The following is a 21,067-nucleotide window of genomic DNA, read 5'->3' on the forward strand; positions in this document are numbered from 1 at the left end:
AAAATGCAAAGGATAAACATTAGAATCAACAGGCAAATAACCACATAGTATTGTGAAATGAGACAGACTTTCAATTAAAAAGATTTTGTATATCAAAATATGTCCACATATATTAACAGGCAAACATGCAAGCTTTAGATTTCAAATGGGAGGGGTAGCAATGGGACATGCAGATTCACAAGCTTATCCATGCCAGCTTAATTACACCAGTTAAAGATAAGGGTCTTTTTAAAAATTCAGTTCCTGGCAGATCCCGAAAATGGTATCCATTTTTTGCTTGGGATTAAATTATATAGGTATTCTCATATTAAAAGTGGACATCCATACCTGACAGATGAAAGACTTGTTTGATAATCTGGTGATTACCTGAAAGAACAACAGATAGAGGAAATAGCGAATACCAGAATTTGCACACATGAGTGGTTTCCAGAATGAATTTTAGAGCATGATGTAAAAGGGAAGTCTCATATCAGATATGAGATAGCCTTTCAACTTTCTTTCTGACATTAACAAAATAGTTTTGTAGAAAGTGAAAAACTAAAAAAGTAATGGACTTGCAATTTATACCAAAGCTTTTTTTGTTTAAAGGGTTTTATTTATGGTGAATGTATAGAGAGATCTTACACTCATCTTGAAGTACTTTTTTAGTGAAGTGAAATGGTGAAGAAATGAGATAGAACTTGATCTGGTATTTGTTTAGCAGAATGAAGTGGACATCTTCCCTGTGTCCACTAAATATATGAGTTGTATGTAGTATTTAGCCGCCCTTTGTCCACTAAACAATTTCCTAGTACTGAGGTACAGTGAAATACAACTGCAATCATTGAAGTACAATTCAAATTCTTTTCTGATCTATGCCTTTTTCATGGATTGAAGAGACATATCATCATGGTCTTTATTTCAGGCAGCAAAATGTCTTTGATTTAATTCTATGAATTAACCCAGATATGTTATGATTTTACACACAGGAGTTCCTATTGCTTATTTCTTGGGAACTGCTCAGGTGAACTATGTTGTTGAAGAAATTTTCTTGTTCATGTTGATGGCACTTGCTCATAAATAAACTTTTCAAAAATGGATCTGATAGATATCAAGCAAATCCAGATCTTAAATTGGTAAGAACTAGAGAAAATATGTTTGGAAATAAGCTAAGACCACTAAACTACCTATTCATTCATATACTTCCATTTGTGACATGCATGCCGTATTCCTGCAGTGCTGTCTTTATGGTTTGGAAAATCTCACTGGGATAGAATATGGCATATGAACACTTACAGGATGATTTATATTTTAAATTATGCATTAAGTAGCTTCTGAGGAGCAATCCACACCCTGAGTTTGAAGAAGGAAACCTTTTTTTTAATTTTTTTGGTACTGGCTTCTGCCAAATGCATCCCTGAAATGTACTTGAAACTGAAAATGCCAAGCCTTCAAGAAAACTGCCAAGAATCATTGACTTTCCATGAATTTCTCCTAGATTTCTGCTTTGTATTAGATAACTTATAGTTTTGACTACAACTGTATTGTTATTGATTCAGTTATTGGAAAGCAGATGTCTTATCTTTATCCTTGACTTTTATTACTTTGGATTTTCCTGTGTTTTTAAGTTTTGAAGTATATTAAGAGCATTGTTCAGCCTAATAGGCCACCATGTCACATTTTAAATTAAACGTTAAAGAAGGATTTGTGAACTACCACCTAGAATATATACTGAATTCTTTGCTCTGTGTTCTGCATGTTTATATGACATTTGCAAGTATGCACAAATAAAATTTAGCCTTACAATGAGACTTATATTTAAATTGGTATGCTACTATGCTTAATATTTTTTTAAAAAAAAGCTGCAACCATTTTTGTTTGTGAACCTTGCTAATAGTATGTAGATCAAATGCCATACGCATTGTACCTGGAGATTTCCCCCCCCTGTGGGGTAATGGAAATTATAGGAGCATATGACAAGGGATTTCTGTATCACCTAAAAGCTTAATGACTCATACGTGCTCACCTCTCCATTTTTTCTTAAAGTAGTAAAGAGTGCTTTTAAAAAATGAAATATGTAAATCCCTCACTTGCATTCTATTGAGAGATATACAATCTGAAGGACCTCTTAGGTGAGTTAGAATTGTTAATGTAACTAAAGTCAATAATTGAATATAATATTCTCAAGACAATTTCCCAGTCGAGCACCTTCTGAATTTTAATTTTTTACTTCATCAGCTTGCTCTCTGTACTGTAGCTTCTGTTCTATTCTGTTGCTTTGTTATGCTTTCCAATGGGCAAGATAACACAAAGCTGATGCCTCACTCCAGCTGCTCCCCTAGTATTAGGGAAGAAAACCATGTAAATTTAAAAAGAAACAAAATGCAGTTTCTTTCATATTTCAGTTGATGATTATATTTTATAGTGAAGTGTAAATCAGATTATGAAAGCATAATTGGACAATTAAAGGTTTGGAGATATTGTTGTACCCTCTCTTAGTTTTAGAACATCTTTTTTTTCTTGTGCACTTTTTGTTTTTGCATAAGCATTTATCTAGAAAAGGTGATTGGTGTGCTTCCAATGCCCCCAGATAACCCTTCATTTCTCATAAATGGGTGAACTCATGGACATTTAACTCCTGGATAAGTCAGTGCTTCAATCAAGACTGAGAATTCCTTCTTCAGTGTCCATATATATATATATATATATATATATATATATATATATATATATATATATATATATATATATATATATATATATATATATATATATATATATATATATATATATATATATATATATATATATATATATATATATATATATAGTCTCATTAGCTCTCTTCTGTTAACATGTTTTTTCTCTAATCTCCCTGGTTTCTCAAATACATTTACTTTTAAATAAAATTTTGTTTTTGAAGATGTTTACTAGGGGTGTCTTGAGCAAGTTGGCCCCCAAGGTCACTATTTTGCTGCTCCTGAGATAAAGCAAGACACAGTTTCTGTTCCAGCCAGCATTTCTGCTGAAACATATGCAATAGTTGTGGAAAGAGAAGTCAGCTACAACAATTACTACCAGAACTGCCAAAGCTGATAAATGTAGATCTAAGAGAAGAAGAGGATGGCCAGCAGCCAGTTGAATGGATACAGTTATAGTGGCAATGAATGCTTCATTTGAAGACCTGAAAGACTAAGTTAGGTAGAGATTATCATGGAGAAAAATCTATCAGTGTGGTTGCTAACAGTGAGCAACACCTGGATGGCACTTAATTAATCAATCAAACCATTGTAAAAACTGTGTTTCTTCCTTTTGTAGGAATATCAGCATTCTATGGACAAACATGGGACAGGCCAGACTCAATCTTGTGGCTGTTCTGCACAGACATAAACAAGCCTCATGCAAATTACAGCTCAATGTTACAGACGACACAGCTATCAAAGAGCAACACTTTGACAAAACAGTCTCAGTGAGATGGAGACAGTTAGACTTTATTCAGGTGACGGTCCTCCAATTCTGCTTTCAGCACTAAAAATGATAGAAACTTCATTTATATTGTTTTAAAGGTTATCTTTTAAACAGAGTGGAGGTTTTTGCTTGACTGCAGCTTGCTTCCACCCATTTGGAAATCATCATGTTTAATCCACGAGCATAGTTACTTTCAGTAAAATAAACTATCCTGCCATAATCTGAAAATTAAAGCTTGTAGCTTTTTAAAATAGGAAAGCAATTTAATGATTCCCTAGACATTTGGGGACATTTATTACATGCCAACTAAGCTTTCTCCCTTGCTCTTTAGTTGTACAACCCTCTTCCCTCCCTCCCTCCCTCCCTCCCTCCCTCCCTTCTTATTGTGTGCTGCAATTCACTTAAGGCTTTTGGTATACTGCAGTTAATTTTGTGATAGCAGTGCCTGTAGTACAGAACTGCATTACAATACAAAACAGCAAAAACAACAAAAAATGACTTTTGGACCTAAGATAAGTTTTTCTTTCTGAAAGTATGCTGGCTCTGTGCATTATAGGCTCTCGGGTACCATGTTTTTAAAACATAGATAAGCAGCTTTGTAAGCTTGTGGATTTCCTCACACACACACAAATAACACACATACATGCACGTACACCACCACCCTCTAGTTAAGCTTTATAATCAGATGCTTCAATCATAATCCTAGAAAATGAGTTGAATGAAAGAGGAAATTCAGACTGTTTGAAAAACTAAAACTAATATACCAAAATTCTGTCACTATTTCAATCAGCAGCAAAGTTTCAGTATTAATCTAGTATGTGCCTTTTAATAAAAAAAAATAATGTATCAGTTCAAAAATTCCCAAATATCTGGTCAGTGATTTTTGCAATTCAAATCGCTAATTAAATTAAATGGGACAGAAATTGGCCAAATAGCCTGCCCCTCATTCTCAGGTACGTTGGACAATGTTAACTACCCATGATAAATATTTCTGATAAATTTCTTGCATTCTCAAATATGTTGCACACTAAATGTTGAATTCCTAAATGGATGTATTTTACTAAACACAAGGTAGTTTGAAATATTCATATACTGTGCTAATCCAAAGACCAACTTTCTATCAAAAGTCAAGGCATGTCTAGCATAAATCAATGTAAATCATTATTTATCTAGTAGTGGCTCGGAAGCAAAACATCAAGGAAACTGATGGCATTTCCATGTGTATAAGTGCAATCACCTTTTAAGCACCCCACCAATCTTGTGGTAGTTGGCAAATAGTCATTTCTGATTTACTTTTTAACAGATAACAAATGATCGATAGCTTGGGCAGGATGGGGGTCATTGTGAAAGGAATAAGGATAGTGTCACCACAGACCCACAAGAGGGAATGTGTAGAAGAGGAGCAGGCAGAACTGGGTTGGCAGAGTTAAGCACATCATCATCTTAGAGTCATTGCTTTACCACAAGTACTCCAAGTCCAACCTCACCTGAATGCCATTGATTCCTATCTGACACAAATTTTAGTTGACCAGATTCTTATGTATGAGCTTGAACACATTTTCTATGCTACATCTTTACAAATGGTTCTGATTCTTTGCATCCGACAGGATGGGACAAAACCCAGGTGGCAGCTGTTTTAGCTTGATGTCTTTCGGCTGAAAGCCAAAATCTATTCTTGTTTCTGGAAGTTATTGTGGGAATCTATTCTTGTGTGTCTGGAAGTCATTGTATGCTAAGAAGTGCAGAGTCAGTTGTAAATGAAGTGTGGTTAAAAGATTCCAAACTTGTGTTTAGCCTAGGTTCATGAAGCAAGCTAACTAGGTTCATGAAACAAACTAATCCTAAATCTGTTTGACAAAAGCAATTGCTAGCTATATTACAGTTATACATAATGGCCTAATTCAAACAATTAAATAACAGATAACTTTTCACAACATGTTGACTTGCCAACTACCCAATCCTTAATCCTATTCCCAACCCAATCTAATGTATGGTGTGACCCATCTGTAATACATGAATGCAAAGTGTGGTTTATTTGTTTCTGAAATTCAGTCAATTATTGATTATTCAATAAACCCTTTTTATTGCTACTGGAGATAGAATTAAAGCAAGTAAAGAAGTAATTATTTCCCCACTCCATAGCATGTTCACAATCAAAACTTATAGAGAAAGTGGCCAAAGTGTACATTAAAACTAGAGATATTAATGTAAAAGAGATGGTCTATGACTTAGATATTTAAAGTTATGTCATTTATATAAAGATGTGAATGAAATAAATTTTAAGTACTATAGTTTTTTTTTTAAAAAAAAACACCTAATTTTTGCAGTTCTCCAACTACATATACATTCCATGGCTAAAACAGGTAACAGTGTAAGACAGGACTTGGAATATCCTGAAATAAATCATGACATCATCCACTGACTTTGCTTAATTATCCTCTTTAAACTTTTGCATGCCAAAGACAAGTTTTTCTGTTCCTTTTCTAGTTCTTCCTAGGAAACATGTTAAACATGTGCTGCCACAAGGAAAAGACATTTATGCAGTTACGGAACCGTAATTTGATATCAGCTATTTACCAATTTACTGCATTTTGTCCACAATGGTTACCTAGCATAGGTGAAATCACTCTTCAACCCAGAAAGACTTCTTACTGTCATGGGATCACACACTGTATAATTTTGCAACGTCTGTCTCATTCTTCTCCCATTTAATAACTTTCAAATGACAAATCCTAGAATTTTCAGCCAATTCCTGGTTGTACAAATGTACCTCATATTTTTCTCCAGTTTTGGTTACAGACATGAACAATGGAAATTCTTTCAAAGTTAGTGGTTGTAGCTGTTCCCCCCCATCCCTTCAACAATGTCTTGAATGCTTTGTAGCCTCTTTAACCACTACCACCCCTTTCTGGTTTGAGAACACTCCAGGGAAAGCATCCCAGAGAGGAGTTTCTTTTTGATGTGTTCCCTCAGGAATTAACTGAAGTGTGATAAGTTGAGGATTCTCAGATTGCTGGAGAGAAGATAATAGAATGAAAGACAGAGTGCATATCAAATCCCTTGGTCATTTCATCACTCAAATAAAGGCCAGAATCCTTTCCACCCGTGAGAATTTTCCTTATTTCTTCATTAAATGCATAGGTTGCAGCAATATGGGTGGCTGACAAGATGCAACATTAAAATGCAAGCAACACAGCATACATAATGTCCAGATCAATTAAATAACTGAAACTTCCCATAAGGTTTACCTCTTCTTTCCAACAATTCTTTTCAACATCAAAATGGAAAAAAATGAAATAAAATGCAATAAAGTTCAGCTCCACACTAATACTAATTGTTTCTACTTCAAATGTCAGGGCAGGGGAAGCAGTACATGACATACAGTCCCATTTTTCAAATATCACTCTGAATAAGCATCCAATCCACAGATGTAGATTTCTACTTATCCAAGTAAGCCCTCTATTCCACCACAGAGTGACATATATTGATAGTATCCATTTGAACTGAAGGCAAAGGAGTAATGCCTTCCCCAAGGTTTTCATCATCCTTTGGGGCTTCATTAATACTTGTGGAGTGGCATTTGAAATCTGTGAGTCACTCAGAATGCTATGGTGCTAGGTGTTAAGATATAAATTACAACTAGGAGCGATAGGATAAAGTGTAATAATTATATTTCTTGGAATATTTTATTAATTTCACCTGGTGTCTTCTAACTAATTAATTCAAGGTTACTGTCAGCAAAACAGTAGGTTTCCAGGTAATTAGCAAATTTCATATTCAGGAATAGTCAACAATGCATGCTTTCCAAACTTATTTAAATTTTTGTCAAAGGCTTAAACATAGTCTAATCATTTATTTTGCCATCCTTCATTTTTTTCATCTAGAGGTTGGAAGCTCTTAATGAAAAATAAATAAATAAACAGAATAACATGTATTAAAAATCATTTCTCCTGTATTCCGTTTAACAGTTCTCATTCAGTTTAATGAAAAGCAATTTGCTTTAGAAATCCTTTCTTTCAAAGGAGAACATTTCAGAGAAATTCTCATGGGTGGAATATAGCCTTCTTGCACAGTGTAGGTGAATGTACTTTCTTTAATTGTACAGTCATCTCTTCAATCATCTGCAGAACCTCTTGCTTCCCACTCTTGGAGAAATATAATGAAGAAACTTATTCCACTGAGCTCTTTTAGTAGCAGTCTAGTATCATTAATGGGAGACTGTCCTTGAGAAAATGCTGGATTATTTCTTCTTCATCTGCAATTAAAAGAGCCTACGGACACCTTTTCAGAGTAACAGATTTCATTAAATGGGATAATAGTAGTTGTTAATCTGAGAGGCACTACTACCAGATTTATTTTGTCTCCCTAGACTAATATGGCTTTTCTATTACAATGTTTAGGAGAATTCAGACAAATTCTCCACCACAATTATGGGCAGAAAAAGTCAGTGGACAATGTTGAAAGGCCACTTATATTTAATAATTTAATGTGGATGGAAAAGCCCAAAAGCATTTATTAAGAACAATATATTTAATCTTGTCCCTTTGTTTTTTTTGAAAGTATGTAAAAGGTATTGTGCAGGTTACAGAAGGTGTACAGCGACACTTTAGGCTGGAGGAGTGCACAGACAGATGGTGTGGGCTGGGAAGGGAGTGTATTAGTTCGTTCCTTCCTACTCTTCCCTTCCTTCTGTTCCTTCCTTCCTGCATTGGCTACCGGTTGCTCTCCGGGTGAGGTTCAAGGTGTTAGTGATGACTTACAAAGCCCTTCATGGCATGGGTCTGGATTACCTACGGATTACCTACGGCAACACCTGCGGCCGGCGTCAACTTCCCTCCGTCCAGTGCGCTCCCACAGAGAGGGCCTCCTCAGGGTGCCTCCGATCAAAGAATGCCGATTGGTGGCCCCCAGGGGGAGAGCGTTCTCTGTGGGCGCACCAGACCTTTGGAACCGCTCACCGGTCGAGCTCCGGATGGCCCCCGACCTTCGCTCCTTCCAGCGCGATCTCAAAACCTTCTTTTTTGAACAAGCTGGCCTGGTCTGACGGGATGGGGTTGGGTTTTTATAATTAGTTTTAATTTTTAATATGTATTAATTATTACGGGCATAATGGTTTAATCACTTTTTAATTTTTGTATTCTGTTTTTTATTATGTATTGCCCTGTTCACCGCCCTGAGTCCTTCAGGAGAAGGGCGGTATACAAATTAAATTATTAAATTATTAAATTAAATTCCTTCCTTCCTTCCTTCCTTCCTTCCTTCCTTCCTTCCTTCCTTCCTTCCCTTCCTTCCTTCTTTCTTTCCCTTTCCCTTCCCTTCCCTTTTCAGCAAAAGGTAAAGAGGCTGAAATTGGCTTGTTCTGTATTTTCTGTCCTTTCAAAGATTATTGTATTATATTTGGACACTACATCTGATACAGAATTTAATTCAACATGGAAACTATTTGGTGCTCTAATTCTAGATATTGGCTTGTACTGTATCTGAAATTTTTTACTTAAGTTTTAACATTTAAGTTGTAGATGACTTGTTAAACAAGAGTACAGTTTGTATGGATTAGGTATGACTGTAAATTTTCACTTTAATTTACATTTTATATTGCACTAATTACTGCCAACGATAATGTGTACACTAACTCAGTTTTAATAATGATCACTAATTCTAAAATGATTTAAGATATTTAAATATGTAGAACTCATATATCATTATTCTGAGAATTTGTACTTAATTTAATAATAACTTATACATCTCATGTCTATTTACTTTGTGCTTACGGTATATTCTTTTTTCTCTTATAACTTCTTTTTTGAATCTGCTTCTTCCAAATCAGCTTAACATATTTAATATTTATTTTTTAAAAAGGAAATTATTTTATGCACAAATCTTTTTAAAATATAACTGGCAGATAAGGTTAGGTCATCTGGTAGTTCCATTTTTGTCACAATGCAAGGACCCATTTGTTTGAAGGGACTGAAAATTATGAAGACCAATTAAAATAATTCCATGATTCAAACTTTCCATGAGAAAAATCCTGGGAAGCATAAAAACATGCGCATATTGTTCATATATTGACTTTATTAAAATGTTGTGTGATGCAAATTGTAACAAGTAAGAGTAGGAATGTCACAAAATATAGTAGTCAAGATGGTGGCCATGACAGTGAAATTAAAATTCTGCCTATTTTTATGGTGTTGCACATGTGATGTACATAAACATTAAGTGGAGCTTCAATCATACTATTTTGGTCGCCATCTTACGTTTTTGTCCATACCCAATAGATACCCCTGCAACTGGTTCTAGAGAGTAGTCCCACCTTCTTCAACCTATTTTCAGCTGCAGTCTGGCTAGTTTCTCTAAATCAGCCTACTACTATCAGATTGAAATATATGAAGCAGTGGGATTTAGATTTAGCCAATTAGCTTATGCAAATTTGTTCTGATCAAATCTATATGATTGGAAAACAAATATAAAAAATCCAATTAAAGATCAGCAGAGAGAGTAATACTTGATGTAATTTTGCTCTTTCATATCTACATATCTAATATGACTAGCTTATTTCAAGTTTGATTTCACAACAAATTTAACCTGACTAGTGACAAACATTACTTGCTATCCTGGTTTACAATAAGTAACCTGTAAAGCATACGTCTGTCTTTCAATTACCTGGGAACAGCTCATAAGTTCTCCAAGCCTGGGAAGAACATGAATTTACAGAACTTGCTAAACTATAATTTCCAGCATTCCTCAGCATAGGCCATGCTAATTAAGTCTGTTAGGATTTGTGTTTCATCAGCATTAGGAGGATATGGGTTCCCTATAATTTTATAACAATGGTTTATTACTGCTTGTCATGTTGAATGTTAAAATTGAGATTTAGTTCAAGAACAGGGAAGAACAACGACTAATGACCTTCTTCTACCAGTCTACTATAGAGAGCGTCCTCTCACATTGTATTGTGGTTTGCTATGCTGGCCTGACAGCTGCCGATAGGAAGATATTACAGAGGGTGGTGAGCATAGCACAAAACATCGTGGGCTGTCCCCTGACACCACTGGATGACATTGTCAGGGCTTGCTGCCTTGGAAGAGTGAGGAAAATTCTCAGGGATGACTCACACCCTGGTCGGTACCTCTTTACTCTCCTACCATTGGGTAGGAGATATAGAAGTATAGCCATCCACACCAACAGGCTGAAAAACAGCTTCTATCCATGGGCTGTCAGGCTCCTGAACGAGAACTAATTCTATGTATGATTGACTTGCAAGGCCGGTGTGTTGTGCAATGGTGTAACAAGATGGTGGGATTGTTGTCACTGTGAGTTGTGGTTGGGGGGCACGAAGGGAGGCTCAGCCAATCTCACTGTATACATGTTATACTTTGATAATAAAGTTCATTCATCAAGAAGATGATGTAATTTTTCCATTTGTTAGGATTATTGGGAGTAGGATGGGGTGATGGAACTGAAGGAAATCATCACATCATCTCCCTGCCTACAAAATTCCATATTTTGAAGTTATTGGAGTGACAATGACTGAAACTTTTATAGAAGTTGCCATCTATTACAGGGTAATTCAAGAGCTGGCGCTGAGATGCTCAAAATATTATTGTATTCTCTGACACATTTCATCCTATTGCTATAAAAATATAACAGAGTGTAGCTGATTCCTAAAATCCATGGCTTATATAGTCTCTAACTTACTATTAAAAACTAGTTACAATATTTCTTGAGTCTTTCAGAGAAATCCTTAAGACTCTGGGGGTGCAGTGTACAGCTTAACTGAAAGAAAAGCAAGAAGCCAATTTTGATTCGAACAAATCTCTTCACTTCCCAAAACCTACTTTTTAATCTTTTCTGGCTACTGGGTTTTATTGGAATTGCAGACCCCTTAGCTGTGAAGTTAATCTCCTTCTCACTCTTGAGTGGACTATTTTGAAATGATTAGTTGCTTTTTAGGTTACAAAAGTTCATTACCCTTTAACAGCCACCCTATATTTTGTACTGTGATTCTCCTATGACAATATACTAACAAATACATTTTACCTGTTATATTGTAGGGGTTCTACTCTAAAATCCATGATGTTTTCAGTACAGATCCCTTCAGTGCTAATAATTGCATTATGCCTTTCAGCAAGATATGAAAAAGATTTCTTTTAACATTACTTTGAATTTACAGTGACCCAGCCAGAGAACTCTGTTGTGGACCTCATGGAGATAATAACACAATATGGGAAGGTTTCTGGATTTAAAGTTAATATACAGAAAACTAAAATTTTGGCCAAAAATATGGCAGTTTCGCAAAAGGCTCTCTTAGAAGGATTAACTGGATTTGAGATTGTTAAAAGGGTTAAATATTTGGGGGTGCTTTTGTCGCCCTCTAATACAAAGTTATATAAAAATAATTATGAAAAATTGTGGGGGAAAATTCAAAAAGAATTGGAGAGTTGGGGAAAATTGCAATTGTCTTTGTTGGGACGGATTGCAGCAGTGAAAATGAATGTCCTGCCTAAATTTTTATTTTTATTTCAAATGATACCGATTCTTAAGAAAGATTCTAATCTGGAGGAATGGCAGCGAGGTATCAATAAATTTGTTTGGGCAGGGAAAAGGCCACGAGTTAAACTTAAGATTATGCAGGATACTCGTGAGAGAGGTGGTCTCAAAATGCCTAATTTTAAACTATATTATGAAGCTGCTGCATTAGTAGGAATAAGTGATTGGATTAATTTGTCACAAGAGAGATTATTAAATCTTGAGGGCCACGATTTGTTGTTTGGCTGGCATGCATATTTGTTGTATGACAAGAAGGTAGACAATGTGTTTAGAGTGCATATTTTAAGACAGGCATTGTTGAGAGTTTGGAAGAAGTATAGACATAAGTTAGACTGCAAGATACCATTGTGGGCAATTCCAAAACACGCAATAGAAAATATACATGCTGGCTTTAAACATGATGTGACTACGTACAAGGAGATCCTAAGCTTGGAAAGAAATGTTTGGTGTTTGAAATCATATAGCCTCTTGCGAGAAGAGAAGGTTGTTCAAAATTGGTTTCAATATACTCAGTTACGGGCCAGGTGGAAAGAAGACCAGAAAAATGGATTTACAATGACTGATGAAAACTTGATAAAGCAAATCAGAAATCAGGGACCAGCACATATTAAACGGATATATCTTGCGTTGATAGAGATTGATTCAGAAACAGAACTTGTTAAGGATTGTATGATAAAATGGGCCCAAAACATCCAGGAAGTTATTACAATGGACACATGGGAAAAGATTTGGGTGAGGAATGTAAAATTTACACAAGCTCAAAATCTAAGAGAGAACTTTTACAAAATGTTTTATAGATGGCATTTAGATCCTAAAAAGCTTGCAAGTATGTATCCGAATTATCAGCCTAAATGTTGGAGATGCGGTGATGAAGACGCAACATATTTTCACATATGGTGGACTTGTAAAAAGGTTAAGGCCTTTTGGATAAAAGTCTGGTGGAACATGCAGAAGATTTTTAAACAGAGGATAAAGTTTTGTCCGCAACTTTTTTTGTTGGGAATAATTGCAGATGCTACAGTTGTGGACACTAAGTTGATGTTGAATTTAATTACGGCAGCAAGACTTTTGATAGGTCAGTACTGGAAGAAAGAGGAACTGCCGACCATAGAAGAGTGGACTTTAAAGGTTTCCGACCTGGCTGAGATGGTGAAGATTTCGGCCTATTTGAAAGATCACTCGCAAGAACGCTATATTATGGAATGGAGAAAATGGATTGAGTTTATCCAGAACAAGTATAGGGTTAAGAAGTTTCATGTAGCATTTGAATAAGTCTTCTTTCTTTTCTTTTTTTTCTATTTTTGTTTTTCTATATATATTTAATATATATATATATTATCCTATATAAGCTAGAGAGTGATGGATTTTAGAGTTTATGGATGTTAGTATATGGTTGTTTATGATTGTTTTTTTTATATACCTTGTATTTAGCTCTGGGAAGTCGGGAGGGGAGGGGGGGAGGGGGGAGAGGTAGGGGGGAGGGAGAAGGGAGGGGGAGAGGGGATTTTTAAAGGAAAAATTGTATGTTAAAACTTTTTAATAAAAAAAAACACATTACTTTGAATTAATGTTTCATGGAACTAGTAAGAATGGCAAAATAAAAGCCTATGAGCACAAAACCCACACTAGAAGGAATTATTATAAAGAATAATCTGAGGTATATTTTTTTAAAAAAATCAATAACTTACTTAAGCAGCAATTGAATTACTAGTCAAGCACAAGCAAAATTCATTCCAAAATGATAAAATTTGTTTATTCTGATAAATGAACTGCCAAACAAGATCTATTTTTGAAACTAGATATAGCAGCAGTCATGTTGACACTACTTACATCACTTTCATGGCCTTCCCGAAGATTGTAAGTGAGATCGTGCTGAATGTCTTCAACAAACTTATGAGCATATTCTGGGTAAAGATCTAACACTTCAAAGAGTCCTTTGAGAATAATACATTGAAGGTCACAATAGGTTAGAGCTTTCACATCAGCATTTGTTTTAATCACTTGGTCCTTAATTGAGAGGTTTGCTCCAATTAAATCTCCTTTACCTATGCAAAAAATAATAATAATAGAAAAAGCAGGATGTCAATAAGTAAAAAGAATATCTTTATAGGCCAGCAGCCAAACCTAAACACATTGATAGGCATTAAAAAGAGTTCTACTATAGATTCTGCTATAGGAAAAAAAGATATTGGATATTTCACTACAGGACTGATATGGATTCACTGAAGAGTTTCCAAGTGGATCCTTGGTTTTGTTTTGTTTTTTTATAAAAAGTCTGAAGCAAAGTTTGATTTTCTTCCATGGATGGGATGGAGTAGCAATTGAATTCACTTACCCATTATTATGGGGTGGCCTTGAGGTCTTTTCTGTTTGTAAAATTTATCATTTCTGGTGAGTAAAGCAGTGCTGACAAATAGAGAATCCATGTGATCAATGCAACATTGCCATGGTATAAAACACAACAATATCAGGGCAAACATTTGTCTAGTGCACAGGTCTGCAACCTGCGGCTCCATCTCCTGTGGCTCCCAGTCCTCTGCCATGTGTAGTCCAAAAAAAAAAGTGGGACTAAAAAAGTTCAACCAATCAATTCAAATATGCAGGGTAGGTGCATATCTCGCCTTGGCTCCACTCTTCAGTCAAACCCTGTTCTGCACATGTGCGCATGTACACGCATGTGCACACATTTTTTGGGGCTCCCAGTTTTTCCTTTTGTGAGGGAACCAGTTCCGAGTGGCTCTTTCACTGTTTCAGGTTCCTGACCCCTGGTCTAGTGAATTATCCTGCTTTAAGTACAGTTGTAGACTGATCCAACTTAAAGCTACCAGTCCTGCAGCAATCCCAGCATGGGAGTGGGGGGGGGGAAGGAAGAGGATTATAAAAAGTTAAGATGGTAGCCACAACTGTCTGTAGCTACAAGTCACCATGTAGCAGGGCATAGTTCTGGGTTGGAGGAGAGTGGTTAAGACTATACCAAAACCATGGATATTTTTAGGAAGGCAGTGCTCAGTGTATGACCAAAATCATGTAGGCAGAGGAGAGGAAAATGTTAGAATGCATCTGTAAAGTGGCATGTCCATGCCTTACATGGAGAACATGTGTGTGTATATGTATATGTATGTGTATGTGTATATATGTATATGTACTATATATATATATATATATATATATATATATATATATATATATATATATATATATATATATATATATATATATATATATATATATATATATATATATATATATATATATATATATATATATATATATATATATATATATATATATATATATATATGGAAAGGAAAAGGAGGGGGGTTAGGAAGGGCTGTTATTATTTCAGATACTCTGGATTACTACTGAAGAAGACACCATCAAGTAAACAAAGGGTTTACAGAAACCATCCAGTTTGCCAAGTTTGGATACTCCAGTCCTGGGATGTAGAAGACCAGGATCAAAAACAACATCTGACAGTATAGAAAGGCAGGAGGATGAACTATGTTGTATGTAGAAGATACTGAATAATGGAACTCATAAGTGTAAATTTTGGCTTGCTTGAAAGTAACAAACAACAAGACATACTTTTCTTGGGAATATTTTCGAACAGTATTCCAATAAGAAAGTATAGAATATCAATACAAGTAAATTCAAGTAAAGTTTCATAAGCCTGTGATTTTTTAAAAAAAGAATACAAAAATGAAGAGTATTAAAATTATTTCCAGTATTAAGAGATACTTGATGATAGTTTTATATTCTGCTACCTAAAAGTGAAAACTTATAATAGAAAACTGCTTGTTTTGTGATGGAATAAGTCATTAATTATTACTTGACCTAGAGGAAAATATGCATACTACTCATTGCTGAACACTAATGTGAGGTGGAATATGATATACTGATAAAAGAGTTGGTCTAGGTTTAGTATAACCCAGATTCAAATATACCTTTAAAGCCGCACTGGGTAACTAAATCTATTTATTTTCGCAAGTGTGCAGCTCTGGGGAGAAACTAGAAGAGCAAATAGTATGTATGCTGTGTAACCCTGCCACTGGATTTATAGTGCAATCTGTTCTACAGATTGCAAGAAATGGCTTAATGCAATGTTTTTCAAACAAGCTTAAAATGTGGATTTTAACTTCCAGAATTCCCCTTTGAACTCATTCATTCAAAAGGGAGCTCAGCAATTTATCAACTGATTCCAACAGTCTCTGTTCAGTCTGGAGGTAAATATTTCTACATCTTATAGGACAAATAGCTAGGCAACCAGTGGAATGGAAAGGCCCAGCAGTGGTTAATATAGGCTGTTGTTGCTCTACTGATGGTAGTCACTGTGCAGACAATTAGGGAATTTCTACTAGGGTTAAGTACAAAGCTCTTTTCTCTCATAGGCACACCAAATCCTTTATTACTTTTCACAATAATGAGCACAGAGGAAAGCTTACCTAGAATTGCCAGCACCATGCTATCTTTTAGAACTTCCATGGAACCTGAGCAGACAAGATAGATAGCTTGCAAGGCATCTCCCTGCCGGAGGAGGTACTCCCCAGGAGCACAAAAGGAGGTTTTGATATGCAAAGACAAAGACCTGAGGCAACCGCGACTGGCACACTCAAAAAGGGAGAGTTGCAGAATCTCCTTGTTCAAGTGCATGGTGATGTCTGAGCGCAGCTCATCTGGAAAATCTTTAAGAAGCTGTCCAGAGGGGGAAGACATATTTTGATTCAGTAGTTGAATGGTTAATAGATTGGAAAGTTAATGTTAATAAAGTTAATATGCTAATATGTAACAGTTAACCCTGTTATATTAGCTTATCTATTTTTACAGTTATTAAAATTAAATTTTGTTGCATTTACTGATTTATTGAAAGTGCTCTTCAATGGGGGGAGAAGTGGTCACATTTGGGGGACATATTTGGAATTGGATATCTGTTTTATTTTTATGTTTTATTTATGTATTGTATATGCTTATAATAGTAACTAAATAGATATTTTCCAAAATTGAAATAATAAAACAAAAAAAAATTACCTCATGGGAATCTATTCCATTATTGACAGACCAAGTGGTTTGGAAATATTCCAGCATTCTTTGCTTTAATTGCTGAGGCAGGTGATGGACCCTTATAAAATCTTTGAGATCCTTAGTTCTTGTATGATAAAGGGACCACCTGGAGTACATCCGCTGAATGATAGCAGTCACATTACCAAAAACCAAGGCGTGCATTAAAGCTATGAATATAGAAAGTATATTAATAAAGTAAAACACATTATTGAAACAGGCCTGACTTTAGACTAAGACCAAGTAGGCACTGGCCTAGGGACCAAAGCTTAGGGAATCCTTCTAAAAGTACAAATCTTTGTGTCGCTGGAATATATATATATAATAAGTTTGAAATGCATATCAGTCTCCCTTTAATTCTTTGTTAGCAATCTAAAAAAATTTACACAAATATGAGCTGTCACTGTTGTGACTACTGCCTGTCGATGGCCTTCGGTTAGGCTGAAACAGGAAATAAAGATTTGTCCCATGTTTGGGGCCTAGCAAGGTAATCTAAATAGTTAACAAGCATTTAACACATATGTCCCTTGCTTCTCAGCTAACAAAGTGAGATAGAGCTTGTGGCCTAGAGGTAAAAACAACTGCCTAATGTGCAATCAGCCCAGGTTTGAATCTCAGAAGGGTATGGCTGACTGATGCATATCAGTCTCCCTTTAATTCTTTGTTAGCAATCTAAAAAAAAATTTACACACACACACACACACACACACACACAAACACACACACACACATATATATACACACACATATACACATACATACATATACATATACATATATATATACACATATACATATCACACACACACACACACACACATATATATATATATATGTCTTAAAATATGAGTCTCGAGTATATTCATATTCAAAATAAAAAACACAGATCACCAAGACTAAAAATTGTATCGTTCTTGTTTCTGTCGGGCTCGTTGACAGCTGTTTAAATTTTGGCACTCTACTTCTCTCCTCTCGCCCCACCCGTGTGGAATGTGCATTTGCCGCACACAATCATCTCGCTGCTTGTCTGACAGTTCTATATGTGATGCTGCCCATTTCGGTTGTTCGTTCTCCCTTGCTGTCATCATCACTATGCACATTGGTCACAAATCCTTCCTTGTTGCCCATTGGTGTGATCTAACTCCTCGTCATTTGCTCTAACGCTGTGTTAATTATGATCCTCCATTCACCTGTTCATGCTGAAACGGGTCTGTGGTTGTTTCATCCTTTCAGTTTTCTTGCTTAATGATTCTTGCTGGCACAGTATCTGATAAGCTGGCAACAGCTCAATATGCCGGTTAATAGAATATTGATTGGATAGCCATGCCTCTTTTAACAGGTGGACACCCTTAGTGGCATCATGAGCAATGACCCTGGCCTCCACAAAATTAAAGGTGTGATTGTACTCCATGGTGTGAGCTCATACCTGGGATTGTTGTTCTTGTTTAATGGCCAGTTCATGCTCATGAAGCCTTGTTCGAAGGCATTTCATGGTCTCACCCATATAATTGCATGCACAATTATTACAGTTGATTTGATAAACAACTGATGACATCTCGCTCACAGGTAAGGGTTCTTTGGGGCACATTATTTGTGTACGGAGAGTCTGATTGGGTCTATGCGCCACTCTGATATTGTGTGCTGATAATATTCATGCTGCTGTCTCTGACACACTGTAAATATAGGGATATGTGGCCCAAGAGGTAGTAGTTGTTGTTCTATCATCCGTAGTGCATAGCAATCATTGCTGGTGGTAATGTTGAATAAAGTCAATGGAGTATGCATTCTGTAAGCATACCTGATCCCCTTCATGGATTACTGCCTTGTCGTGGCGAAGGGGCATGCGTAATTCAATGAAGCTATGAGCTATGCCGTGAAGGGCCACCCAAGACGGAAAGGTCATAGCAGAGAGTTCTGACAAAACGTGATCCACTGGAGAAGGAAATGGCAACCCACTCCAGTATCTTTGCCATGAAAACCCTATGGACAGTACCAAAAGGCAAAACGATATGACGCTGGAAGATGAGCCCCTCAGGTCGGAAGGCGTCCAATATGCTACTGGGGAAGAGCAGAGGGCTAGTACAAGTAGCGCCAGAAAGAATGAAGCGACTGGGCCAAAGCCGAAAGGACGCTCAGCTGTGGATATGTCTGGTGGTGAAAGGAAAGTCCGATGCTGTAAAGATTCTTTCTCCATAGGAACCTGGAATGTAAGATCCATGAATCAAGGAAAGCTGGACGTGGTCAAACAAGAGATGACAAGACTAAACATCGACATCTTAGGTATCAGCGAACTAAAATGGACAGGAATGGGTGAATTTAATTCAGACGACCATCAGGTATACTACTGCGGGCAAGAATCCCTCAGAAGAAATGGAGTAGCCTTCATAGTCAATAAAAAAGTAGGAAAAGCAATACTGGGATACAACCCTCAAAATGACAGAATGATCTCAGTTCGAATCCAAGGCAAACCATTCAATATCACAGTAGTCCAAGTCTATGCCCCAACCACCAGTGCTGAAGAGGATGAAATTGACCGGTTCTATGAAGCCCTACAGCACCTTATAGAACTAACACCCAAAAATGATGTCCTTATCATCATGGGAGATTGGAATGCTAAAGTAGGAAGCCAAAAGATAACTGGAATAACAGGCAAGTTTGGCCTTGGAGTACAAAATGAAGCAGGGCACAGGCTGATAGAATTTTGTCAAGAGAATACGATGGTCATAGCAAACACTCTTTTCCAACAACCCAAGAGACGGCTTTACACATGGACATCACCAGACGGTCAACACAGAAATCAGATTGACTATATGCTCTGCAGCCAAAGATGGAGAAGCTCTATACAGTCAGTAAAAACAAGACCAGGAGCTGACTGTGGCTCAGACCATGAGCTTCTTGTTGCAAAGTTTAGGCTTAAATTAAAGAAAGTAGGGAAAAGCGCTAGGCCAGTCAGGTATGAATTAAATCATATCCCTGTTGAATATACAGTAGAGGTGACAAATAGATTTAAGGAATTAGATCTGATAGACAGAGTGCCTGAAGAACTATGGACAGAGGTTCGCAACATTGTACAACAGGTAGCAACCAAAACCATCCCAAAGAAAAAGAAATGCAAGAAAGCAAAATGGCTGTCTGAGGAAGCTTTGCAAATAGCTGAGGAAAGGAGGGAAGCGAAAGGCAAGGGAGAAAAAGAAAGATACGCCCAATTAAATGCAGAATTCCAAAGAATAGCTAGAAGAGATAAGAATGCCTTCTTAAATGAACAATGCAAAGAAATAGAAAAAAACAATAGAATAGGGAGGACCAGAGATCTTTTCAAGAAAATTGGAGAGATGAAGGGAACGTTTCATGCAAAAATGGGCATGATAAAGGACCAAAATGGCAGGGACCTAACAGAGGCAGAAGAGATTAAGAAGAGGTGGCAAAATTACACAGAAGAACTATACAAGAATGAGCTTAATGTCCCTGATAATCACAATGAGGTGGTCACTGAGCTCGAGCCAGACATCCTAGAATGTGAAGTGAAGTGGGCCTTAGAAAAGCTGAGCAACAACAAAGCTAGTGGAGGTGACAGTATTCCAGCTGAGCTATTCAAAATCTTAAAAGACGATGCAGTAAAAGTGCTTCACTCAATTTGCCAGCAAATTTGGAAAACTCAACAGTGGCCACAGGATTGGAAAAGATCAGTTTACATTCCAATTCCAAAGAAAGGCAGTGCCAAAGAATGTTCAAACTATCGCACCATTGCACTCATTTCTCATGCTAGTAAAGTTATGCTTAAAATTCTACAAGCTAGACTCCAGCAGTATGTGGATCGAGAACTACCAGAAGTACAGGCAGGATTTCGAAGAGGCAGAGGAACTAGAGATCAAATTGCTAACATACGCTGGATCATGGAGAAAGCTAGAGAGTTCCAGAAAAACATCTACTTCTGCTTCATTGACTATGCTAAAGCCTTTGATTGTGTGGATCATAACAAACTCTGGCAAGTCCTTAAAGAGATGGGCATACCAGACCA

General features: G+C 36.5%; 1 protein-coding gene across 1 annotated transcript in view; it reads right to left on the reverse strand.

Annotated features, from left to right (window-relative positions):
- The window catches only part of KCNH8 (potassium voltage-gated channel subfamily H member 8), a gene marked incomplete at both ends in the record, with an annotated part of 235,425 nt that overhangs the window by 22,837 nt on the left and 191,521 nt on the right, over positions 1-21,067 (reverse strand). Inside the window, 4 exons of the mRNA XM_081346252.1 lie at positions 328-366; positions 13,825-14,039; positions 16,437-16,686; positions 17,020-17,219. Coding sequence (XP_081202378.1) covers positions 328-366; positions 13,825-14,039; positions 16,437-16,686; positions 17,020-17,219 — 704 coding nt within the window. The remainder of the gene's footprint in view (positions 1-327; positions 367-13,824; positions 14,040-16,436; positions 16,687-17,019; positions 17,220-21,067) is intronic.

Source organism: Vipera berus (genome assembly GCF_964194415.1).
Source record: "Vipera berus genome assembly, chromosome: Z".
Taxonomy (NCBI): domain Eukaryota; kingdom Metazoa; phylum Chordata; class Lepidosauria; order Squamata; family Viperidae; genus Vipera; species Vipera berus.